This window comes from Erpetoichthys calabaricus, chromosome 14, assembly GCF_900747795.2.
Source record: "Erpetoichthys calabaricus chromosome 14, fErpCal1.3, whole genome shotgun sequence".
NCBI lineage: Eukaryota > Metazoa > Chordata > Cladistia > Polypteriformes > Polypteridae > Erpetoichthys > Erpetoichthys calabaricus.
In genome coordinates, this window is record NC_041407.2 from 15,091,842 (window position 1) to 15,119,122 (window position 27,281).

The 27,281-nt window shown below is 39.2% G+C and overlaps 2 protein-coding genes across 6 annotated transcripts in view; one reads left to right on the plus strand and one right to left on the minus strand.

The window, feature by feature from the left end:
- Nucleotides 1–26,833, plus strand: part of LOC114665172 (kinesin-like protein KIF19) — an 80,644-nt gene extending 53,811 nt beyond the window's left edge. The window contains 18 exon segments of the mRNA XM_051918735.1: nt 2,859–3,053; nt 3,860–4,006; nt 4,824–4,946; nt 5,350–5,503; nt 6,826–6,997; nt 9,185–9,201; nt 9,204–9,386; nt 10,172–10,341; nt 10,343–10,448; nt 10,663–10,682; nt 10,684–10,785; nt 10,886–11,049; nt 12,275–12,378; nt 12,740–12,862; nt 14,130–14,536; nt 22,006–22,168; nt 23,763–24,732; nt 24,790–26,833. Of these exon segments, the coding sequence (XP_051774695.1) occupies nt 2,859–3,053; nt 3,860–4,006; nt 4,824–4,946; nt 5,350–5,503; nt 6,826–6,997; nt 9,185–9,201; nt 9,204–9,386; nt 10,172–10,341; nt 10,343–10,448; nt 10,663–10,682; nt 10,684–10,785; nt 10,886–11,049; nt 12,275–12,378; nt 12,740–12,862; nt 14,130–14,536; nt 22,006–22,168; nt 23,763–23,914 (2,502 nt within the window). The 3' untranslated portion in view covers nt 23,915–24,732; nt 24,790–26,833.
- The window catches only part of aatkb (apoptosis-associated tyrosine kinase b), a 770,376-nt gene that overhangs the window by 338,035 nt on the left and 405,060 nt on the right, over nt 1–27,281 (minus strand). The gene's annotated exons all lie outside the window — the stretch shown is intronic.

The following is a 27,281-nucleotide window of genomic DNA, read 5'->3' on the forward strand; positions in this document are numbered from 1 at the left end:
GAATCTTCTTAAATCAGAGCTGGAGCCTATACCAGCATCACTGCTAACACACAGCAGCCAAACCTGAATCAGACACCACTATGTTAATACATTAAAATGTCCATGCATTAACCCATTTACTAAACTAAGTTAATAAAACAATAGGGACACTATGAGCTGGAAGCTTTCATGTTTAAAGTATGAAAGGTACAAGGTGAACAACAGGAGTCACTCACAAGCAGTCCTCATACACAGTATACTCAAGAGACCAGTTATGAAAAAAGTCATTTTTGTATAAAATAATGGGCACAAGGAAGGGGAAATATGAACAATACAAAAAAATACAAACACATGTCCTCCTTTTCTTCCTGCTCCCTGGGTGATGTGGAGGACCCCCTTTCCTGTGCCACACCATGGCCTCCAGGAAGTACATTTGTGTTGTTAAAACCAACTTCGGATACGGGATCATTCTACCAACAGCTTCCCCAAATGGCACCCATGGAACCAGAATGCTCTGTGGTATAGCGGGTCCGTAGCTTCAAAAGAATGGCCAGATTTTAATTTATCCATTTCACCGTGTTAGTCTCCGTGGGTGCGATCAGGCAGCCGCGGGGAGTTGATGAGGTAATTGGGATGAGTCACACCTACACGTGAAGGTGCAATCGTTCTCAATTGCTTAATCAGCTTTCTGCGGTGCGCGATTGAGACGCTGTGCCCACAGAGCCGCATATGTACGGGCTGACATAGAGAAGGGAAAAGGAAAAAGCTGGAAGAGACGTAAAGGAAAATGAAAGAAAGGCTTGGAGAACGAGAGTGTGGGTTCCATGTGGAGTGAAGGATTGGTGCTTGAGGGATGGATCGTGCCCACTGATGATGTGGAAGAGTGGGTACGATCACAGAGGAAACCGCCCTAAGAATCTGAGGGATGACTGTGTGAGTGATAAGGAAGACGGGAAGACAACCGACCCCGAGCGGTCTGGCAGATGCCGGAGGAGGCAGCCAAGACGGGGGTCGGTACTGAAAGGACCACGACTGCTGAAGTCTCTTCAGCTGAGCATGCCTTGGGTGAACTGGAGAGACTGGGAAGGAGCTGTGCTTGGCTGGTGGGACCCCAATGTCTGCTGCAGGATTTTAATCTCGTTTTAGCCTTGTTTTAAACCTTTTTTTTATGGATTATTTATTGAAACACTTTGAGGGCACTGCACTGTTTTGAACACTATTTGGATTTGTTTGTTTTAATAAAAGCACTGTATGCACTTTACAACTTCCCCTTGCTTCGTTTGGTGTCATCATTGTCCAGTTCATCTGGTTACATTACTGATGGTGTTGGGTTCAAGAGGCTCCCAAAAGTGAAGTGAGAGCATAGAGAAAGACCCGCATCACCACATGCCAATGTTGCCCTGCACTTGTCCAGATGGGGCTCAACAAAAGTGATGCTGTCACCTAGTATCCTGGGAAATAAAATGTAGATGGGAGGCAGTCTCCTACTGCCTCTCACTTTTGTTGGCCTCTCAACCAAGAAAAGGAATGACAATCACCCTGAATGGGATGTTCCATCCATTATATCGGCCTCCCAACCAGGGACAAGGTCTATCTTAGCCATGTTGCCAATCTCTGTGAAACCTAAATCGCTGGGTAATGAAGAGATGACTGGTCTCTGTGATACATAAATGAGAGCTGGGACTTGCATATTCTGTAATGAGCGTCCTTGCTGTCACTCTTCAGACTGAAGCACTCCTGTTAACAGTAAATTAGTAACTTTTCTTTATTGTTTTGCTCCTATTATGGAGTCTCTGGAGTTATTTCCAACGCACTCCCTATTAACGTTGGTGCTACCATTGGTTGGTAGCAGTAACCCTCCTGGTCTGCAGTTGACTGTAATTTCAGTCAATACCTAGAATTCCTCCATGACATACAAAATTACATAGCAGTTATAGTTCTGGAGTAAGAATGATAAAAAAAAAAAGAAATGCATCATATCACTAATATAATGAAGTGTTTGAAACAAACAGATATTTACTTACAAGCAGTCAAACTGTAAGCTGCCTGTGAAGGAACTACGTTAGACCTGCAGAAAGAAAAGCAGTGGTGTGAGAAAAAAAATATAAGTAAAACTGTTAATGCCTAATCTTTTTTGAGAAAATTTACAATTGTTAATGCTCATCTGTTCTGATGCAGTTATAGTTTAAAACTGACAAAACAACAAAAATATAGGACAAGACTTTACAATGTAATAGAGATCAGCATTACTGATGCATGGCTGCAGCACACCAACTTCCAGTCTGCTGTGAGCCATATTGAAACAAATATTTGACAGTGCAGCTGAATCTGGCCAAATCCTCACATAGGTATCTTTCTTTTTTTACGTCTGAACTCTGACCCTTAAAAGGACTGTACTGTTAATACTAAACGTAACATAACATTCTTAGACCCATTTAATCTCATTCAGAGTCAGAGGAGGCTGGAGTCTATCCTGCCAGTACCCAGTGCAAGGCAGGAAACAGCCACAGACAAGATACCAGTCCATCACAAGTTCCTCTCGTGTACACCCACCAACTCTCACACTCGGATCAATTTAGAATCATGAGTAAACCTAGCCCGCAGTTTTTAAGGATGGTCAAGTAAATGTCTGTAATGTAGACAGAAGGAGAACACACAAACTGCATATGGACAATGATGAAGCGTGGGATATAAACTCAGGAACACTAGATTTATGAACTAGTAGCAATAACTGCCATGCTATCTTACAATAGAAAAGTGAAGTCTTATGTTTTCACTTTATTTAGATACTTTACAGTGGATCCATCTTCTCAACTCCACTTACTCACACCACTCTTGTTCACACTTTAAGATTCTTGTTTTATTCCCTCACTCCTCAGATAATGCAGCTTCTGATGAAAGGCAACAAACAGCGAACCCAGGAACCTACGGCTGCCAACCAGACATCATCACGATCTCATGCCGTGCTGCAGGTGGCGGTGCGTCAGCAGAGCCGCTACCGTGACATTCTGCAGGAAGTGCGTTTTGCTAGGCTTTTCATGATTGACTTGGCTGGTTCAGAACGTGCTGCACAGGTAGGTGTCTTTACTGCTCAGTCTTTGATCTCTAATCCAGGGTGCACAATATCGTTACCCAAGAAAAATGACGTATTACATTCACGTATCGCACAACTCCCAATTATGGTAAACAAAGGACACCCTTTTTACTATAGTGATGACCTTTGCAACCCTACTGCTTAGTGTGCTCATGTTTGTTTGTGCGGTTGGAGAGAAGAAACTACTGTTGACTCTCGTTTAGCAGTGTTTGCCAGTCTGTCAGCCTGCAACTTGATACATGGCAAATTTGATAGACGATCAGGGAGCAGTGCTGCACAAAGCTGCCCTAAGACCACCCCCTGCTGTTCTAGTCATCAGGATTTTCATGTGGGGATGGTTTTCAAATAAAAAAAAAAACAATTATCCTTTTGTATAAAAGTCTGACAAGGCAGTTGGAGTCAACCAGAGCCCCTCAACCTTGCAACACAAGAGCTCACAGTCATTTTTAGAAATCTGCAGATCTGGATGCTCTACAGACATTGTATAAAGTCTCTAGAGGAAGGAAGTGCAGTCACTGTGGACCATAGGTGGGAAAATAAGCTCTTCCATAGACTGCATCACTGTAAACTGTCTTCTAATTATTAATAATGACCAAATTTAGATTTTTCTCACATTTTTAAGTCTACTCTATGTCATAAATGAGCTGAATCTTAGAAGCTTCAAGTCATTATATTTATTAGGTGTCAAAATATACTGAAAGAATTTGATACCAGAGGAAGTTCACAGAGTTAGATAATATCACACACTCATCAATCTCATTCTTCTTTACTTTCTCTGCTATCTAGACTCAGAACCGAGGACAGCGTCTAAAGGAAGGTGCTCACATTAACCGCTCATTGCTTGCACTGGGAAACTGCATTAATGCCCTGAGCGAGAAAGGTGGCAACAAATATGTTAACTACAGGGACAGCAAACTGACACGTCTTCTTAAGGTGAGTAATGTTCTCCCTGTGGTGAGTGCTTAAGAGTCACCAGTAATTACACTTTATGTGGCATGACCCAAAAATGTGCAGGTTAATTAACTGGGGACTCTAAATTGGCCTCACTGTGAGCAAGGGTTTGTACCCTGCAATGGACTGGTGCTCTGTTTATGACAGTTTCATATCTTATACACTCACTTATACACTCTTTCTTTTTATTGATTACCGATACAGAGATACCCTCTACTGTCCACTAATACAATGAAATTGTGTTCTTCTCTTTCATTTACCCCTACTGTACATTCACTTTAGTATGACCCTCTACTACCTAAATTTGGATATAGTGCTGTCCCTTCTATTTTCTAGTTAATTCTAATTTAGAGATTACCTTTACTATGTGACCCACTACTGATTTCTTCTTTCAAGTTCCAGTTCTGGGTTCTGCTTTACTGTCGCCTGTGGCTGTCTAATGAATTCTAATGTAGTGCTGCCCTCTAGTGTTCCTTCCTGCCTTCAGATTTACCATCACACTGTCTCATTTCCCAGATTCTCCATTAGATATGCTCTTGGCCTTCCATTTTAATGCAAGGAATTCCACTGCAATTTATTCCTAATAAGGATTTACATTATGTATTTACAGCTGTTTTACATTTTACAACCATATTGTTTTCACACACACACACTACTTCTGTAATAACAACTGTGTTCTAATTTACTTGCACATTTTCAGCTAGTTCCTGAATGCAGTCAGGCTTCAATTTTATTTGTTTTTTTTTTTTCCTTGGACACTCTGTCTTTCAAGTGCCTTATTAAAAATTCTCATTGGCAGGACTCCCTTGGCGGTAACAGTCGCACAGTTATGATTGCTCACATCAGCCCTGCATCTACTGCCTTTGAAGAGTCTCGGAACACACTTGTTTATGCTGATCGGGCTAAAAATATAAGGACACGGGTGAGAGACACAAATTTCATACTATAATATTTCATTTAGACTTTACCAAGGTAATATTGGGTCAAGATGTCATCAAAACTAATGGACATGCCATACAAAACACTAAACACCGGGAGTCTAAAATGTTTGCTGGGGATAATAAACTCAAGCTGGCATTTGCTTCAAACAGTACTCTATATTTTTGTATTAGTATTGGTCATCATAAGGAACTCTTCAAAAACTGGGTTGACATTTGGCAATGTCCATAGCTATTTTATTTTAAATAAATAGGTAGAAAAACAAAATTGTATACTCAAAATACAAAAAACAGTGTATTGTGTACTAGATAGGCAGATGAATAGAGTGAGACAGACAGATATATAAACAAACATAATGTATATACAATGTGCTTCTTTTGCTGCAGGTGAAACGTAACTTGCTAAATGTGTCCTACCATATTGCCCAGTACACAAACATCATTTCTGACCTGCGTAGTGAAATACAGCGGCTCAAAAAGAAGATTGATGAGCAAGCAAGCCGACAGATAAATGAGAGGAATGACATTCGCAACATCCATGGTGAATTGCTCTTTCATACTCTGTGGGTTGTTGCTACTTTTTTGTGATCAATTGATTCCTGGTCCTGGTTTCTAAAGGCCACAATTATTACATGTTGGTTAAAATTAAGATATTATGCAATTTTTCTTTTCTTATTATCACAGCTGTTTAACTAAGCAGCAGGATATATTATATAGGGTTTCATAAGTATATAAAACTCAAGATGGATAATAAAAATGATTGAATTTATGATTAACTACAATTGTATCACACCACATATCAATATGGGAATCTAGTGATGCTTAATGCATTAAAAAATGGAGTTTATGATGGTATATTTGATTTTTTGATTCATCAACCAATATACTTTCTCCCCACTGTCTCTTTTCACTCATGTGTTCTTATCTTCTTATCTCCTGTAAGCAGCTCACAGAACTTATCACTGGCAGCTCTTTTATGTACAAATCCTATTGGTCAGTGCTGTTGTTGCTTGTCAGACTCAGCCATTACTGCTGCCGTGATCAGAACAACTGTTTAAAACCCATTAACCTTGAAGTGCTTTCTGCCTAGGTACATGTTTTATTATCCTTGTTTTACCCATTACTGTATAGGCTGGTTTCATTGAAGCCTCCCTGTCCTTAAATAAATGTTCCTTGTATCAAATCTGTGGCACCAGTGCCAACACTGGTTGCCTCATAGTGTTTAGACACCTCAAAACTAAGCCCTACAATAGTATTTATTTCACTAAAGTCAGATGAATATTTATGTGGTCCTTGTAACAGTGAGTTTTGCCTGTTTCTTCCCCAAAAAGACTGATTGTATTCTTCCATCCATCCATTTTCCAACCCGCTGAATCCGAACACAGGGTCACGGGGTCCTGCTGGAGCCAATCCCAGCCAACACAGGGCACAAGGCAGGAACCAATCCTGGGCAGGGTGCCAACCCACCGCAGGATGGTATTTTTAAAACCTTAATAAAATAATAATATCCATTCTCAAATCTGTTGATTCAACATGTTTTGATTGTTCAGCATGCTAGAATGGCATTATTCTCCAGACGGTCCTGCACTAAAACTGTAAACACAGATGTATTTCTAGGTGAATTTCATAAGAATAAAACCTTCTCTGTTAAGGGAAGTTGGGCATGCTTAATGGTAGAACCAGTTGACTTAAATGTGAAATTACATTCTAGTATATTCCATGTACTCACTTAGAATGGCATGGCTTATTAAAGTTTTTGACATTTCAAGCTCTCCATAATATGTTTACATGAATACTACCTAGCATCTGTGGTTTGCACACTTTTCAGTCCTTTATTTTATCTCCTTCCTTTATTCTCTTCAGAGGAGGTCCAGTCTCAAACGGCACAGGACCGAAGCGAAATGGAAAGGCTTCGTAAGCAATTGATTGAGGCCTTTCATCAACAAATGGAGATTCGCAAACACCTTATGGAGCTTGAGAACAATAAAATGGAAATTGAGATGGACACCTCCAAGAACCTTCTAACAATTGCAGAGTAAGTCCACAGCTAACTGAAGCCTATGTGCTTATGTTGCCAATATATCTAGTTTCTAACCTGCTTATAAGGCCGAATGATTACAGTACGGGGGGAAAAAAAAAAGTACAGTGTGCAGACATGTGCAGTTGCATGGAGACAACTGTGTTCTACTAGTATCCAACCATTTTGGTAGTAAATTCTCCATTACATATATAGTACATAAATTATATATTATAATTGACATTATATTTAAACTCTCATAAATTGAGATTTTACCACCAAAAAAATAACTTTATTTAGAAAATTTAAAAGAAACAAAGAAAATGTGGCAAAATAAAATAACGCAAGAACAAATACTTATACACAAATTGAGAGAAAACATAAAACTATTTTAATTAAAACATACTGTACAATTTATAGCTCCACATCATGTGCAATCTCTCACAAAATGTGAGTGCGACAGCTGGCCACTATTAAACACAGTGATTAAGCTGGACGCATCTTTATTTGGATGCTTCTTGTTTTGAAGAAAGGTATCCACAAGCTCTTCAAAAGCAATTTGGCAAGTCAGCACAAGACAAAAAACATAATGCCTAATAACATTTTAAGAGTGAACCTTTATTCACAAAATTAAATTCCTGCCCTTTTCTACATCGTGAGGTATACAGTAACTCAGTAACTGCGCAAATTTGTGACTGTACACATTTTTATTGAAAAAAAAAAACCAAAACATAGTCCTCAGTGCCTATATAATATCTTCTTATATAATATGCTATCGTGGCTGTTCATTTCTCTGTCCAGGATTTTAAATCACCTGTAGCTCGCAAACCGTTTGACCTATTGACCCGAAATTTGGTACACATATACTACGTGACGTCTACTATCCGCTTTCGGGGTGACGATTGACCTCCACGGTTATTCTTCTTTTTATTTTATTATAGAATCAACGCTTGGCTGTGCAGTGCATGCATATGGGTGCCATTCTCATCCCTACCACCTTCGCCGTCGCTTCCCCTACCTCTTCATACCTTAAATCATTCTTGAGGCAGATTGAAGACTTAAGTGCCAGCTTAAGTGAAAAATTAAGGAAAACGTACTAAGTAATTGCAACACAAACACTAATGTAATCACTTTTAACGTGAAAAGATGCAGACAAAAGAGGAGAAGCAGCGGGCAGCTAGGGTGGAGAAAAGAAGAGCTGCTCAGGAAGCAGCAAGCACATCAACCTCTGAGCAAATGAATGCTAAACGTACAGAGAAAGAGTACAAAACTATGAATGCTCAAGTCAAGTGTATTCGTGCAGTGCACCATTACTGGTCTGAGGTAATGTACAAACTACACAAATTAATCCCCCAAACTACGGATTCTAACCTGGAGACTCTTCAATGAGAAATGTCAATACTGTACTTCCAAATGTGAGACTGGACCACCCTCATTATTAATAAATATAACCTAATGAGAAATTACACAATTAATCAAAACCAGTGATTCTCAAACATTTTTGCAGAGTGACCCCAATTTGAAAAAACAAAGGATCCGTAAAAGTATTTTTACACTATACAATTACATACCTAACTTTCACACAGAAAAGGGAATGAAGCTCTTCAAAATTACATGTATTCTTAAAGACCCCCAACAATAACAAAAACTGAACTACTACTTTTTCTCTGCATGAGAATATATATACATATACAACAAAACTTAATAAAAAAAAAAAAACACAAATTCATTAAGATTTGTTCATACAGAAATATATTTATAACATACAAGTATATAATAGCTAGTAATACTGAAGTAAGCTACATCATGCAATTCAGTAGGTTCACGTCTCTTGATGGAATTATAAGCAAGGTGATGCGTAGCTCAGGGACATGACCTCCTCAGCACATTCAGCCATTTGTTTTATCATCGATTTAAAGTTATTTGAATTTTTTTGTCTTTTAAAATTACTCAGTATCTAAAATGTACGAGTACATTGTATTCATCCTAAGTTACATTCACGCTCAGCAGATGCGAAAACAAGCACTACCAAAAGTCAAAAAAAAAAAAAAAACAAAAGCACAATGCAGCTCTGACTTTCAATAATAAAAAAAGCATTAGCAGAAGTCATTTCCATGAGACATAGGTTGTCACTAAATTGTAAGCTATGGATTCTTTATTAATAAACATACAGTATAGCAACTTCTTTTGTTTTCTGGCCCCCAGCTGGGAACAAGATCGTTCCGGAGAACCCGGAAGTGGAGGGGTGAACACCGCAAAGAAAGCAGGAATAAGGAGGAAAGTGAGAAAGACTCAGACACCCCAGAGGAGATATCTGATGGTTTGGAAACACAAGAGGTTGCAATGGCAAGAGAGAACCTAGCTACTCTCATGGGAGAGCAAAAGAAAGTTCAGAAGCAGAAGGTATGTAGAGTGTAAAGAGTTAAGTGCTTGAAAGAAACACAATAAGAGACCCTCCAGTTCATCTTGGTCATAGATTAGTTAATATCCAAGATGTTTCAATGTCTCACACATTTGGTAGGAAGTACTCTTCAGCAATGATTGAGACATTTGCTTAAGACGTCCACAATACCCTCTGAGCTCCCAAATCACCATACTGATGTAGCATTTATTTTCTTAGGGTACCGCACATTACCAGACACATGGACTTGTTTTTAATTCAGTGCTATCTAAAATGCTGACTAGCATGACCATGCTTCTCAAATTTTGTATTTTCAATTAAAAGCACTTCTTTAAAGGTAGTCAGAGAAAGGATATTGGACAAGGATTATAACTTTGAGTTAAAGAACTATTTCTTAGAACTGGGCACTCTCAGTTTCCAGTTACATGGGCATAACACTGGCCACATAATTTGAATTGGTCACGTATGTTTGAATTACCCTTCCTTCACATACATATCCTTGCATTTGAATTTATGTTACAAGACTTGATTAGTCTTCATTATTATATGGAGCAAAGAGTGAAAGAGATAGGTGCTTAAACTCAGTCCAACCTTCAAGGCTTCTAAATTCAAGTACAATGTCTATGCTAGAGGGACAGGCATTTTAACATTAAGAATTTACTTGTTTGAAATTTAATCATCGCTAAAGAGGAACTGGATTAATTGCCTATACATAAAAAGTAGTTTAAAATGTGTTGGCAATAGATGAAGTGTTTTCAAATACATGCCTTCCACTACTTCTCTAGGTTGAGCTGAGAAAGCGTTTTCCAAGGAGATCCGGGTACGAGCCCAACGTCTAGAGGAAATGCTCCCACAAAAAGTCAGCTCTGAGGAACAAAGGGGAGGTTCTGGACTGCTTTGCAAGGTCCATGAGCTGGAGATTGAGAATGCGAGATGCAGTCTCACGCTCATCCTCAAGGAGCAATGTGATCCGGCAAAAAAACTTTGTGGTTCAGCGTTTTGAGCAGCATCGGCAGCTCTGTGATGAAATCATACGGCAGCAGAGGCTTCTTTATTAATGGTAGGTAGGTTAATTATTTAGGGTACACAGTACATACGACAGGGGGGTCTCATTCAAACCAATTTCTTAACTTAAAGTTAGCCCTTTCTGTGAATAGTATATATATATATATATATTTTTTTTTAAGAAAACACCTCAGTTCATTATTTATTGCCACCAAAATATGGAATTTGCATCATGGACATTTTATATTCTAAGTGTAACCAATCTTGTCTCCTTCAGAACACAATCTTTTAGTGCCGACCTCACCTGCAGGAACTTTATGAGATGTACTTACGGGAGCTGGAGGAAAGAAACTTGGATCGAGTCATGGCTCTGGACAAGGTTATCTTTCGCACACTTAAGGTCAGAATGCTTGGACCCAGTGCACAATCTCTGATTTATCAGCATCAAAACACCTGCTTGCTTTATCCTTTTGACATTGCTTAAATTCACTCTGTCACAGGATGGAACTTTGCCTAAGATCACTCTACCTAGGAAAAGACATGAATCACTGCAGGAAGCAGATTCTGATCAGGAGAGTGTACGCACAATGGAGTCAGAGATGAAGCATCTGAGGGGAAGAACACGGCGTAACACACTGCCACCAATCCTGCCAGAACCAGATAGGTAAAAGGGCTGACTTCAGTAAGGAATATTTACACAAGTTCCCAGGGGTACACAAGACAACCAAAAGAGATTGATAAATTAATATATGTAATGAAAGAAATATATACTGAAAATAATCATCGACCTTTTCACTATCAAATCTGGTTAAACCCAACACAGTATAAAATTCCCTGTTCAACAACTGTAGACATTCTATACAGTGGCTCTTGATTATTTACAGTCTGTACATATTCTGCTGACATGTAGTCCATGTACATCGTGCCTGAAGAAGGGCCCTGAGATGTCTCAAAAGCTTGCACATTATAATCTCATTTCTTTAGTTAGCCAATAAAAGGTGTCATTTTACTTGATTTCACAATCATCCCTTTACAGCAGAATAAGCATCCATATTCAGCAAAACAATAATATGGATATTAAGGCATCAATGTACATGTTTATGCTCTCTCACTGGCGATTTATTTTCTGCCTATCCGGTCACTTGAAGTTCCTTTCACTCTCAGTCCACTGAGAACTGTTTACCTTAACTAGTATTTTAACACATTGCTTGCAAGTCTGTACTCTTGTGTTACTAATCCTTGCTTTTTCTATTATTTTCCATCACAGTATATTTGACCTTTTGCCTCATACTGTCAAAACCAGCCAAAAAAAAAAAAAACACATGTTAAGAATGACCTTAAGCAGCTCTTGTCTAATGTTACAAAGACTTCAATTTTTGGAAACAAATTGGGATCTCAACCTAGAGCAGAAGAAATGGTGAAGACTGACAATGTCTTCTCATCCTAATATGTCAACCTCCTACACAATGAGTGTACGAGTCATCTTACAAACTTATTTACATTGGGTTTATACCATCTGTACAATCTGTGCATGAATGTACACCCTACAAATTGATTTTCCACTATATGCAGTGGGAATGAGTACTTTAATTATTGTAATGAGTGTATATGCAAAATGATGACTTAATAGCAAAACTGTTCTATGTAAAGTTTAATGTACAGTAGATCTGTTTGGATAAGGGACACAGCCACTAAACAAGGAAAATTTATAGCAACTGCTTATAAATGATGTAGATATGCAATACATGTTTAAGTTCATATTTTAGAATGACTGCAATTTGGAGACACAGTCTGCACATACGTGTAATATAATTCAGAATAAAATTAGAGGTGAAATTAAAGTTGTCACTTTGAAAAAGTGCAGAAATAAATGACTCTTTCTTTTCTAGTGATAATAACCTTGTATTCAAGGCAAGTTCAAGAACGAGACCCAGGAATCCAACTGTGATGACACCACCTCCAATCCACATCAATGGACTCATAAGCCAGGAGGCAAGTGATAAGATCTATAGTCTCTCCTTATATACACTAGTAAATGCTCAGCTTGAACCTTTAAAAAGAAGAGAATGGAGAAAGGATAAACATATGAAATAGTGCCTCTTTTCACTGAGACAGGGACCTGGAGCTAATAAAGATTTTATGGTTAGTACCATTTCTGTTGTCAGGGAGTGAAAGACCTACATTTGCTTCATCCACCATATTCCCATCTAATCAAACAAAGGGGAGAATCAAACTTGTTTTTGTGATTCAGTACTGTAGTGTATCAAATGATCTTATATATTGTCTGGTAACTCACATACTAATAACTAAAGTTAATTTCATATCAAATATTTGTATTATCTTGTTTTATTTTTTCCAGTCTGCTGCACAGGACAGCATGATCAGTTTTACAAATTTCAGCCACAGCCTCAGCAGTCATCTAAACTCCTCACCAGACAGCAGTGACAATTTTTCTGACTCTCATCCTCAACATAAAGGTGAGAAACGAATGCATTCCAGCTGAGAGAAACTAAAATAGAACATATAAAAAATTGATAGATCTGATTCAAATGTGACTGGGAAATATTTTAACTATAGGTCTTAGTAGCAAATTTAAGAAGAGACCACTTATCTGACAACCAAAGAAAAGGGCAGGAGAGCAGTTGTTGTAACTCCAAGCTAACAGTCTATTAGAGATTAGCCTTTCCCCCCGCAATCCAGTGAACCAAATCAGAGAGCATATGCTCTATCAAAATGTAAAATGGATTTAGTGAACAAATATGACATGTCTAATCCAGTAAAAAAGAGAAAGTGAGCACATTCTGAAGAACAGTCAGTAAGTAGTGCAACTGCAGATTTTGCATATTGTTTCAGCAGAAAGATTGAATAAGATGAAAAATGAATCGCTACAAATATTAGAAATTCAGAGCATTAAAGTTAATGAAAAATGAATAGATGTTAACTCTAGTTAAGGAGAGGTCATGATAGAGCAGATTAATTACCGCATAACAAGTAAAAAGAATAAGCTTATATTCTTATTTCCACAGTTGGTAGAAAGAGTGAATAAACAGAAATTATATATCTAGACCAACAGAGTGAATAAGTAGATCACTCCATACCTACATAATGAAAAGATGCTATTCAACAAGTTTGGAAGAGGAAGTCAATGAACTGATAATCATACATCATTGTGCTTGCATTCATCTAACAACACTATACAAAATTACATTTTTTTGCAAAATGGCCAAGTGAAGATGTTCTGTGATGGACTGACACCGTGTTCAGGGCTTGTTTCTACTTTGTGTCCAATGCTGCAGTGCTACTGAAAATGAAAGTCAGACCAGTGTGAGATGTTGTTCAATTGGACTACTAGAGAAAAGCAGCTGAGCCATTGTATCAGCAGGGTCCTATAGTTAAAAAGATCTTTTACCACCAGACTTGTGAAGTAAAAAAGAGTTATGAAGTGACCAAATACTGTACACATTGGCTAGTAAAGTAGCCAAACAGCAGAATGTTTACAATGAGTTTACTTTTCACTTCCAGATCAGTACGGTGAGTAAGAATGAAACTGCTTTTTCAAGCTGGAAAGCAGAAAAAAAAGTGATGAAAACATTTGCAGAAAAAAAAATTGCTTTTACAAGATCTAGTCAAGTGTTATTTTCCTAAATTTATTGAAACATACATTAAAACTTTTAAAACATTAAGTCTTGTGGTGTTTAACATTTGATTACAGAACAATTAGTATGTTTTGATGTGTGTTTGCAGAACGGAAGCAGATCCTTACCGGAGTGAAGAACATTTCAGTGAAGGCAGCTCGACGCCGGTCAAAAGTATTGGAAGTAGACCCAATGCGTCTGCCCCCTGCAGCTGACTCACCAAAGGAAAAGAGTAGCTTTTCTCTGCACTCCATGGGAGAGGCTGAGGATCTTGCTGGTCCTTTGCCTCAAGGCCTACTCCCAGGTTCCAACAGGTCATTTAGTCCAGGGCTGCAGCATGCTGCCAGTGAGGACAACTTATCAAGCAGCACCAATGAGGGAAGTGCGCCTGGGGTACAGTGGACCCGCCCACTTCATCGTAAGGGAGGAACCAAGAAGATGGGACACAAAGACACTGATGTCGAAGCAAGAAGACGAAAAAGGCGGTCACGATCATTTGAGGTTACAGGACAAGCGGTTAGTAATACTCAGATCCCACAGCATTATTCTAAAAATCTACACTATCCACGTTTAAATGTGCTTATTATAAATTTTTGATATTGCATTTATCACACAATTCCGTAGGAACAGGCAGTACAGCTGATATGTTGAAAGTTTTTTTTTAAGCTCCACTAGATGAGAACAGTTTCTAAAAAGAGGTGTCTTAGCCTCATGCATTGTGGCCCAGTGACCAAGACTTTGGATTGTAACCTATAAGGTTTCCAGATCAATTAGAAGCACTGACTCACCATGTGTCCCTGATCCAAGTTAGTTAGCATGCACTGCATCACTGTGACTTGTGCTGGTGTGGTAAAAGAAATAGAAAAAACCTAGTATAAAAGGAAAGTATCTGAAACCAATAAAGGAGATGAAGTCTGGGGCTTGTGAAACTACTAATAGGTATAGTAAAAAATTGCAGAATAACAGCATGAAGGAAGTGTGGGATGGGATGAAGATCATCACTGGCTGCAGCTCGAAGCGGGGTGCCTCCATCGAGAGAGACACGGAGAAAGCAAACCTGATGAACAACTTTTTTAACAGGTTTGATAGATAGATAGATACTTTATTAATCCCAAGGGGAAATTCACATACTCTAGCAGCAGCATACTGATAAAGAACAATATTAAATTAAAGAGTGATAACAATGCAGGTATACAGACAGACAATACCTTTGTATAATTTTAACGTTTACCCCCCCAGGGTGGAATTGAAGAGTCGCATAGTGTGGGGGAGGAACGATCTCCTCAGTCTGTCAGTGGAGCAGGACATTGACAGCAGTCTGTCGCTGAAGCTGCTCCTCTGTCTGGAGATGATACTGTTTAGTGGATGCAGTGGATTCTCCATTATTGACAGGAGCCTGATCAGTGCCCATCGCTCTGCCACGGATGTCAAACTGTCCAGCTCCGTGCCTACAATAGAGCTTGCCTTCCTTACCAATTTGTCCAGGTGTGAGGCGTCTCTCTTCTTTATGCTGCTTCCCCAGCACACCACTGCGTAGAAGAGGGCGCTCGCCACAACCGTCTGATAGAACATCTGCAGCATCTTATTGCAGATGTTGAAGGCCGCCAGCCTTCTAAGGAAGTATAGTTTGACCACCCTAACCCACTCTCACCCTCACCTCTGAGTACTGCATCCTCCACTCATCCTTCTGCTGATACCAGCATAGTAGAGAGTTTTCCCCCACCCACAATTACAGCAGCCCAGGTAAGCAGAGAGCTGAGGAGACTTCGTACCAACAAAGCAGTGGGTCCAGATGGAGAATCGCCACGACTGTTGAAGGCCTGTGCGTTGGAGCTGGGGAGTCCTCTACAGCGTATCTTCAACCTGAGCCTGGAACAGGAGAGAGTCCCGAGGCTTTGGAAAACATCTTGCATCACCCCAGTCCCAAAGGTATCATGTCCTAGTGAGCTGAATGACTTCAGGCCTGTTGCCCTGACATCACGTGATGAAAACCATGGAGCTGCTGCTGCTTCACCACCTGAGGCCACAGGTCCGCCACACCCTCGACCCTCTGCAGTTCGCATACTAGGAGAAGGTGGGAGCGGAGGATGTCATCATCTACATGCTACACCGATCCCTCTCCCACTTGGACAGAGGCAGTGGTGCAGTAAGAATTATGTTTCTGGACTTCTCTAGTGCCTTCAACACCATCCAATCTCTGCTCCTTAGGGACAAGCTGACAGAGATGGGAGTAGATTCATACCTGGTGGCATGGATCGTGGACTATCTTACAAACAGACTTCAGTATGTGCGTCTCGGGAACTGCAGGTCTGACATTGTGGTCAGCAGCACAGGAGCGTCGCAGGGGACTGTACTCTCTCCGGTCCTGTTCAGCCTATATACATCGGACTTCCAATACAACTCTGAGTCCTGCCACGTGCAAAAGTTCGCTGACGACACTGCTATCATGGACTGCATCAGGAGTGGGCAGGAGGAGGAGTACAGGAACCTAATCAAGGACTTTGTTAAATGGTGCGACTCAAGCCACCTTCAACTGAACACCAGCAAAACCAAAGAGCTGGTGGTGAATGATACAATCACCTAACCTAAACTGGGGATTCTTTCAGGTCAAAACTAGGGGGCTCCGCCCCCTGCTCGCTTCGCTCGCCAACCCTGGTGTTGGGAATGACAAAGAGCGTGATGTATGAATGAGATATAGAATAGTGTGACGGTGTAGATGATGCAAATAGAAAGCAAACAATAAAGTGTGTGGCACAGTGTAAAGGTTTATTTGAAAATTTCTTTGTACACGCCGTTTAAGTGTAAAAGGTAATTCCAGCTCAGAACTTGTAAGGTCATTTAAGATGGTTATTGTTGTGATCAGAGTCAAGTTTGTCAGAGCTTAGAAAGAGTTGTGTCTCTCCAGGAAGTAATGGAATGACTTGGGTATTAATGTTTTCCATATTAATATTTTTTGGACATAATATAGTGCGTTGTGTTAAAAGGGCATTTGGTCTAATGAGATTGCTGTTCGAAATGTCTCTGTAACTAAGTTGTCGCAGATAAAGGCTTGAGGAATTGTAATAATATGTGCCTGAAGTCCAGCTGTATTGGTGAGTGTACCATCTCTCAGTTGTAATAAGCAATTGTTATGATCTGGTTCTGGACATTGTATCTTTTTTACTAACTGTATCTTTTGAAAGCAATGCCAATTGTCTGCGTATTTTAAGGTGCACTGAACAATAGCTGAGTGCATGGCATCTGGAAGAATAGCTAATCACTGTCTAAAATCTCCTCCTCATAAAAGTACCTTTCTTTCAAATCGAATATTATTATTCATAAACGTTTGTAGAAGTTTATGAATGGTGTTGAGTAAGTGACTTCATGCCATTGAACATTCATCAATAAACCACATTTTTTCAAGACGGATGTCACGTGCAGTGCCACCGTTAATGTTCATAGTGGATACCGATTTGTAGGATCTAATGTAGTTGATAAAGATTTCACTTTCAGGTACATCGTCAGTTATAAGCCTCTGTAGATATTCAGTATATGAATGTAAAGAAGGCAGTCTAATTTGACCCTTTTGACAACAACGTGTAAATGTATAACTTGTATTTCCAGTTGTTTCTTCAGGAAAGTGAACTGAATGACAATGATTGCAAATGACATTCATTAATCCGAATGAATTTTACTGGTGTATGTTTTTCTTGTGCCGCTTGAGAGGCGCGTTGTTGCATGTGTAGTATTTGGGACGTGTTGTTTTGGAGCTGTAATCGATTTGCCTGTGCTGTGTGAGAAGCCCGTTGTAGCCTTCGCTGCCATTAACGTATGTCTGAGACGGGAGGTGTTTCGTTTTGAATCCGTGCCTGTTGCGATGCAGCACTTTGATTGATAGTTTGCGTCATGTGGATCTAGGATGTAGATTTGTGCATATTTGCGTTGTTGATTTGTTTCAGGGTGCACTGTTCCAATGCGATGCAGTATTTGTGCACATATGCGAAAGTAGTATGGGCCATTGCCTTTTGGTGGCCTGATATTTACTCCGGTATATGCAAAAGCAAATGAACCATTGTAGGATCTAATGCAGTTCATAAAGTTTTTACTTTTAGGTACATCGTTAGTTAGAAGCTTTAGTTGAGCTTTGCGTTTTTGGAGTCGAGACATTTTTTCTTTTAGAAATATGGATAAGTAATAAGGAGAATTGCACTCACTGTTAATATGGAGCCTTTTCTGCGGTTGAACGGTTAATAGTGCCTTATTGTAATGAGATCCACCTATGCTGCATAGCCGTCTATTTTGTTGTTTCTTTCGTTTTCGTGTGTTTGTTCCTGTTATCCTTTCCTTTTCGTTTTGTACCCGTGACCGTGTATTCATGACTTGTTTCTTTCTCAGCATGCGAAATATGGATAAGTAATAAGAAGGATCGCAGTCACTGTTAATATGTTTCTTTTTCTGCAGTTGAACGGTTAATAGTGCTTTATTGTAAGGAGATCCACCAATGCTGACACCTATGCTGTCTAGTGTGAAGGTGTTGATGTTCACTTTAGAATATGTGGCTTTGGGTGTCACTTCTTATGGATGTGTGTGTGTGTGTGTGGGGGGGGGGGTTGAGGATTGTTGTCGCGCGAGCGTCTTCTTTCTTTTTGTGTTCCTGTGTCTTGTTGAATCCCCCTCTTTGTGTGTGTCCTGTCCCTTGCTTGTAGGGTCTGTGGGGTGGTTTTGTGTTTTTTTTTTTGTGTTCCATGGGCTTGTTGAATCCCCCTCTTGGTGTGTGTCCCGTCCGGTGCCTGTAGGGGGGGGGTGCCTTGCTGTTGTGCGCGAGCCTCTTTTTTTTTTTGGGTCTAGTTTCGTGTGCAATGTGTTTCGTGCTTTGCTTGCGTTTGAATACTTTTTTATGTGCCGTTTCCTTTTTTCGGTGCTCTTTGCGCCTCATTTCTCAATTTTTCCTGTGCTCACTCCTTTTTTCTGTGGTCTTGTCCGCCTCTCGCGGCCCCTCATCCGCCTCTCTCGCCCTCTTCTATCTGCCTTTCTCGGCTCCTCAGCCGACCCTCGCGGACTCTTTTTGCGCCTGCGCAGTACGTCTTTTTGTAGCTACGGCCCATTGCCGGATGTGCCTGCGTCCATCATCCGGTTTAGCCAACCCCTGGTGTTGGGAATGACAAAGAGCGTGATGTATGAATGAGATATAGAATAGTGTGACGGTGTAGATGATGCAAATAGAAAGCAAACAATAAAGTGTGTGGCACAGTGTAAAGGTTTATTTGAAAATTTCTTTGTACACGCCGTTTAAGTGTAAAAGGTAATTCCAGCTCAGAACTTGTAAGGTCATTTAAGATGGTTATTGTTGTGATCAGAGTCAAGTTTGTCAGAGCTTAGAAAGAGTTGTGTCTCTTCAGGAAGTAATGGAATGACTTGGGTATTAATGTTTTCCATATTAATATTTTTTGGACATAATATAGTGCGTTGTGTTAAAAGGGGCATTTGGTCTAATGAGATTGCTGTTCGAAATGTCTCTGTAACTAAGTTGTCGCAGATAAAGGCTTGAGGAATTGTAATAATATGTGCCTGAAGTCCAGCTGTATTGGTGAGTGTACCATCTCTCAGTTGTAATAAGCAATTGTTATGATCTGGTTCTGGACATCGTATCTTTTTTACTAACTGTATCTTTTGGAAGCAATGCCAATTGTCTGCGTATTTTAAGGTGCACTGAACAATAGCTGAGTGCATGGCATCTGGAAGAATAGCTAATCACTGTCTAAAATCTCCTCCTCATAAAAGTACCTTTCTTTCAAATCGAATATTATTATTCATAAACGTTTGTAGAAGTTTATGAATGGTGTTGAGTAAGTGACTTCATGCCATTGAACATTCATCAATAAACAACATTTTTTCAAGACGGATGTCACGTGCAGTGCCACCGTTAATGTTCATAGTGGATACCGATTTGTAGGATCTAATGTAGTTGATAAAGATTTCACTTTCAGGTACATCGTCAGTTATAAGCCTCTGTAGATATTCAGTATATGAATGTAAAGAAGGCAGTCTAATTTGACCCTTTTGACAACAACGTGTAAATGTATAACTTGTATTTCCAGTTGTTTCTTCAGGGAAGTGAACTGAATGACAATGATTGCAAATGACATTCATTAATCCGAATGAATTTTCCTGGTGTATGTTTTTCTTGTGCCGTTTGAGAGGCGCGTTGTTGCATGTGTAGTATTTGGGACGTGTTGTTTTGGAGCTGTAATCGATTTGCCTGTGCTGTGTGAGAAGCCCGTTGTAGCCTTCGCTGCCATTAACGTATGTCTGAGACGGGAGGTGTTTCGTTTTGAATCCGTGCCTGTTGCGATGCAGCACTTTGATTGATAGTTTGCGTCATGTGGATCTAGGATGTAGATTTGTGCATATTTGCGTTGTTGATTTGTTTCAGGGTGCACTGTTCCAATGCGATGCAGTATTTGTGCACATATGCGAAAGTAGTATGGGCCATTGCCTTTTGGTGGCCTGATATTTACTCCGGTATATGCAAAAGCAAATGAACCATTGTAGGATCTAACGCAGTTCATAAAGTTTCTACTTTTAGGTACATCGTTAGTTAGAAGCTTTAGTTGAGCTTTGCGTTTTTGGAGTCGAGACATTTTTTCTTTTAGAAATATGGATAAGTAATAAGGAGAATTGCACTCACTGTTAATATGGAGCCTTTTCTGCGGTTGAACGGTTAATAGTGCCTTATTGTAATGAGATCCACCTATGCTGCATAGCCGTCTATTTTGTTGTTTCTTTCGTTTTCGTGTGTTTGTTCCTGTTATCCTTTCCTTTTCGTTTTGTACCCGTGACCGTGTATTCATGACTTGTTTCTTTCTCAGCATGCGAAATATGGATAAGTAATAAGAAGGATCGCAGTCACTGTTAATATGTTTCTTTTTCTGCAGTTGAACGGTTAATAGTGCTTTATTGTAAGGAGATCCACCAATGCTGACACCTATGCTGTCTAGTGTGAAGGTGTTGATGTTCACTTTAGAATATGTGGCTTTGGGTGTCACTTCTTATGGATGTGTGTGTGTGTGTGTGTGTGGGGGGGTTGAGGATTGTTGTCGCGCGAGCGTCTTCTTTCTTTTTGTGTTCTGTGTCTTGTTGAATCCCCCTCTTTGTGTGTGTCCCGTCCCTTGCTTGTAGGGTCTGTGGGGTGGTTTTGTGTTCTTTTTTTTGTGTTCCATGGGCTTGTTGAATCCCCCTCTTGGTGTGTGTCCCGTCCGGTGCCTGTAGGGGGGGGGGTGCCTTGCTGTTGTGCGCGAGCCTCTTTTTTTTTTTTTTTTTTTTGGGTCTAGTTTCGTGTGCAATGTGTTTCGTGCTTTGCTTGCGTTTGAATACTTTTTTATGTGCCGTTTCCTTTTTTCGGTGCTCTTTGCGCCTCATTTCTCAATTTTTCCTGTGCTCACTCCTTTTTTCTGTGGTCTTGTCCGCCTCTCGCGGCCCCTCATCCGCCTTTCTCGCCCTCTTCTATCTGCCTTTCTCGGCTCCTCAGCCGACCCTCGCGGACTCTTTTTGCGCCTGCGCAGTACGTCTTTTTGCAGCTACGGCCCATTGCCGGATGTGCCTGCGTCCATCATCCGGTTTAGCATTCTCGGTTAGTAATATGGATAGTAAGTGTCTGGTTGAATTCTTAAAAGTATGTCTTCTGAAGAAGGGAAAGTGAACTAGATGACAGTGGAGGCAGAAGTTGACATTCTTGACCCACAGACACATGTGCAAGAGTACTGCAAGCCTGGAGATGCTAGTAGTAGAAGAGTTTCTATGTTCAGCCTCAGGTGAACATCTAAGGACCCTTTCCCTTTATGTCAACCACAGATCTGAGGGAATTAGTATAGGCTGAAGATGCCAAAGTAAACAAGTTCATAAAGGTGTGACAGATAGAAAAAAATCACATTTACATGCAAAATTAAGTGCCTTCTCGTTAAAGTATATTTATAGGCCTTTTCTCTAACTCTTTCCCTTAACTCTAGCTTAACAACACAAAGAGCACAGCTCATCGCTTCCGACCACTGGACAGCAACTCTGACGCCCGCATCCACATCAATGGCCAGCCTCTCCCTCTGCAACAGCCCCAGGGGAGAGGAGTACTTCAATTATCCAAAGTCAGACTTCCACAGCAGGGTTATTATTTTGGTGAGCCAGCATTTACTAATTTACACTGTTTAAAATTTTGCTTTTCATTAATGTGTGTTAAAATTAACTTGAATTATCCATTATTTTGTGTGGTATCTGAAAATATATTTAATTGAAAAATGTATATTTTTATACAGTATATTTAATAGAAAATGTTCACAGAAGAATTTTTGAGTAGAAAAGGTATATTTTGTTTACTAACATGTTGTATTTATAATAATGCAAAGAAACCTACAGGAGTAAAACAGTGGTACTTTTTATACACTTCTGAGTGCAAGTCCCAGCATAAAACCCCATCATCATCCTAAAAGTGTTGACCAGCTAATACAATGTTGCCAAAGGAAAAGTTAGAGGTGTCACAAGCAGGAATATGGCCGAGCAAGGAAAAAAATGTTAAATCCAAACTGTTATGCAAAACTGCAACTTCTAACTGTCCGTCAGGACTTACCATATCCCATGCCATCAAGTGAACATATTGTACCTAGGAAATCCACTAAATACCCTGTATTTGTGCCTTGCATTACAAGAACCTTCCTACTGTCTAGAAACAAGATTGCTTAAAAAAATCTAAGCCATTCATCCTATCTGAATTATCTTATTGATCCTTTATTAATTACCTTGTAATAGGCTTTATAGTAAAAGAATACAGAATATACATGAAATGAAAACATATTAGTTTCTATTATCCACTAGACTCCACCCACTGTGACCTTGGTAGGTTTTAAAACTTATGACTACTTGAAATGGTAAAGTAGGTACAAACAAAAAGGTGTTCAACAGAATTCCATACTCCAGGCTACACCTAGGTAACTTACTTAATAAGATGGCTTTCTTTCTATAGTCTGTTGGTTCTGCCTCCCAAGTTCATGACAAGTCATCTTTTTTCCCCCCATGGCTGTCTTTATAGAGTGTATTAAGTGGTCCAATAGAGGTTTCCAAGGCAATTGTCTGAACTAAGGACATTAGAACAGCCATTCCTGTGTATCTTTAAAATGCCTCCTAGCATACCATATTTAAAAAAGTAAGAATGATTTGTAATGTGTGCCAGACATTTTTAACATTGCTGACCTATAATGACAAGTGATAAGTCAATTTAAGTTTCACTTTTTATTGGTAGGCTATTTAAAGACAATCTTTAAAATTGAAATTGATTTTTTAAATTTTTTTTTAAAAGAATGTCAGTCTCACCAGGACTGCCAACTCTCCCCATATGCAGCCTTATAGGGGTTTCGAACAATGCATGCGCAAAATGCGATTATGAAAAATAATGTGTTATACCTTTCAAATTAATCAGATGCTTTAACACTTTGACAGCTCTAATATATAAATCAAACTGTAAAGACAGCTTGTAGTTTAAAGAAGCATTGCATGTCTAACCATAGCTACTTTGCTGTTGGAATGCACACATATCTTGCATGTAGTTTTGGACCAGCCTTTTATTATGCTGGACATTCTCACATATTCTTCTATTGTGAATACAGTATACACATATAGTTCAATTGGTGTTGAAAGTAAACACTGGAATAAACTTTTCAAATTTATATACTTTAAGTCTGGGTATGTTTAGCTAAACTAATGTTTTTTTCTATTGCAGGTCCAACCACAGCAGCATCTGACTCCTCATCCTCCAGCTTTCCCTTAAATCACCCTGGCAACCTCAAAAGGGGACCTTATTCCAATCAACGATTGCCCCAGCCACTGCTTTACATAAACAATGGAGGGGAGTCACGGTCTCGCAAGCATTAGCCCTGAAGCAAGAGTTCTGCTTGTGAGACGATAAACATTTTGCAGGGATGGTCCCTTGCCCCAACAACTGACGCCTCCACTGTGATGAGACTTTTCTGCACTTAAGCCACTGCAGTTTTGTGGAATATGATAAACACCTTCTCTGGGATGACAGCACTTCTGAAGAGTAATTAATACTGTGCCTACCAATTTATCAAAAGCAATAAGGCAAAGCTGTTCTTCAAAATTCCTTTTATACAAAGTATAAGGATAGGATTGGGGCATAAAATGAATACCTTCCTTCATTTCAATGATAAGACCACAATGAATCATTGCCTAGTAATTTAATTATTTAAAGGTGCCTTTGGTTTTCTGAAAGATAACCACCCAGAACAATATGGATTCAACTTTATCTAACCTTAGAGCTTCTATTACGCAGGAGTGAATAAAGCTTTGGTTTTCTCTGTGTTAGATACAGATGCAATCCCTGGATTAGGTCAGGCATGATTTTCCCAGTGAGCTGGTTTTCTCTCATGACTCAAGTCAAGGGTCAGTCAGTCAGTCATTTTCAAATCCACTTATTCCTGGACAGGGTCACGGTGGTCTGCTGGAGCCTATGCCAGCTATCATAGAGTGCAAGGCAGGAGCAAACCCTGCACAGGGTGCCAGTCCATCGCAGGGTAAACACACACACGCACACCCCAACCACACACCAGGGCCAATTTACGATCATCAATATACCTATTCTGCAGGTCTTTGGATTGTGGGAAGAAACCAGACCACCCAGAGAAAACTCAGACAGACACTGGGAGAACATGTAAATTCCACGTAGAAAGAACGTGGGATGTAAACTCTCGTCTCCTAGCCCTGTACCACCGTGCAACCCTAAAGTCAAGAGTGTGAAATTTAATTCTATGGGGGCCACAGTGGGCACTGGTTTTGCTGTAGATAAACTTGAATTCATACGCTAATTTTGCCTTCAAAATGATTTCAGTTCTGATTTTAGCTTCTTGTTTAAACTACTTCTGATGACTTTAAAAGAAATGTGCCAAACTCAGCTCCTCGAGTGCTAAAGTGTATGCTTAATTTCACTCTAGTTACACTTTACAACTACCGACTGTTTCATAACGTTTAATTTAACTGCTTAATTTAATCTCCCTTTTTCCACATGTTGTTGAGTGCAGAAATATTCTGTAGCATTGCATTATCAAATGATTTCATAAGGATGTATACTGGTATCATAAACACTGCAATAAAAGATGCTATATTTAACATGCTGTAACTCACTAGTTAGTGGTGGCGTGTGTAACCATACTGAAAAAGTTGTACAAAATCAACCAATATATTGAGTATACATCAAACTAAGTGCATTATAAGAAACCACACTTCCCTCAGCAATATCACTTAAGAGTACAAATCCCTGCTGTAAAGCAAACATTTATGGACAACTTGAAGGCTATTTTTAAATTTTAAACCTATCAACTCAGCCCCAAAACAAAATAAAGAGATTTCTGATAAAAGACAAAATTAAAAGTTGGACTGAAAAAAAATCCAATGGTGACCTGGTCACTCTGGAAATGAGATCACATGTGTCTACTTCGGTTCAATAGACATTTTCCATATATGAGGCTTAAAGGAGAACTTCGCCCTTTCACCGTATTGTTATAAAAATAACCAGGGTCTGTTTCAGTACTTCAAACCATTTTATATCTATTGTTGGGCAAACTTTAGTTTAGGCACTGCAAAACTGAATTACTCATTTACTCTTATGTAACAAGACCTTAACAAAGGCTTCTTTTGGTCTTCATAACACTTCTAAAACATCAGTAGTCAGGTTATTCTACTCTGTGCAGTGTGGCATATTAACATGATGATAAAACGACTTGTTAATATGAAGGATTCACAGGTCTTATGCTAAAAATGTAATATCAAGATAAATGTATCTTAATTAGGCCACCTCAGACCATTCCAAAGTGAAGTTTTATTAATAGGTGATATCGCAGAGATGAATAAACCCTTTACTGATGCTTTTGAAAGTTTAATGAAGGCCCAAAGAAGCCATTGTTAAGGTCTTGTTACATAAGAGTAAATGAGGAATAGATGCATTTTTGCAGTTAAACTAAAGTATTACCCTATAGCTTCTACAAAAAGATACATTTTAATAAGCTTAAGCTAGTTCACTGCAAACTATCTTCTTACACACTGTTCTACCTCCTAGATTTACAATAGCCTTTACAAATTAAGAACAGGCATAACTTTGTCTTGTAAATTATTTCAGTGGTTCATACTTTCATCATATTTTCTGTTGTTGACATTTTGATATGTTTAAAGCAACTTGTTGGAATGCTATATAGCAATCTTTTCCTTACAGCCTATCTTGACCAAAATTTGGAAATTTGTCCTGCTATTATTATGAGTGTTAAAGAAAATCACATAAGAAGTTATGCTACACTTGCATTTTAATTAAATAGAAAAATGTACATAACACTATTAGAAGCATAGTAAAATCAAGATTTTTATCACCTTAGCTGCTTCAAAAAAATAGTATTTTGCAGAAAAAAATACAAATTATTAAAATTCCAGGCATCAGAAACAAAATTAGTTTGAGTAATCAACAAAAAACCAACATTTTATAAGAAGTTCATATGTTATGCAGAGTGAACTTCTGCTTTAATACACTGGGTTGGAGCGTGGTATTTCTTCCTTTGCAATACCATTCTCAAAAGTACAAAAGATAATCAATATTAAATGTTTATTCTTGCACTTGGATGAATTCTGACTTATTTTGTATTACCTTGCTTAAATTTGAGTGTTGTTTTTGTGTAGATTTTTTGTATATCTGTAGTACTAGGGTGTTGTACCGTGTTAGCCATTATGAATGTAGAAAAAAGCCAAGCAAAATGACCCCTTTTATTGGCTAACTAAAAAGATTACAATATGCAAACTTTCGAGGCAACTCAGGCCCCTTCTTCAGGCAAGATGTAAGAAGAAGAAGGCCTGAAGAAGGGGCCTGAGTTGCCTCGAAAGCTTGCATATTGTAATCTTTTTAGTTAGCCAATAAAAGGTGTCATTTTGCTTGGCTTTTCTGTAGATTTTTTTATATTTTTTTTCTCTCTTTATTGAAGTTTACATATCCACACAGAGAATACTCCTGCTGGATGTATCAGTAGGCTAGTTTCTTTTGGAGGACTAAGATTTTTTTCTGTTTTATATCAGGATTAATTCTATGTTACAGACTTTATTTCAGTTTAAGAAAAATAGGGAAAACTGTTTCTGTGCAAGAAGCCCCGGAAAGAGGAGGCAATGCTAAATTTCATTCCATCACTGCGTTCACTTCGAAACTAAACTGGGAGGCATTTTAAAAGGGTCCTCTTATGTCCTTTTAAAA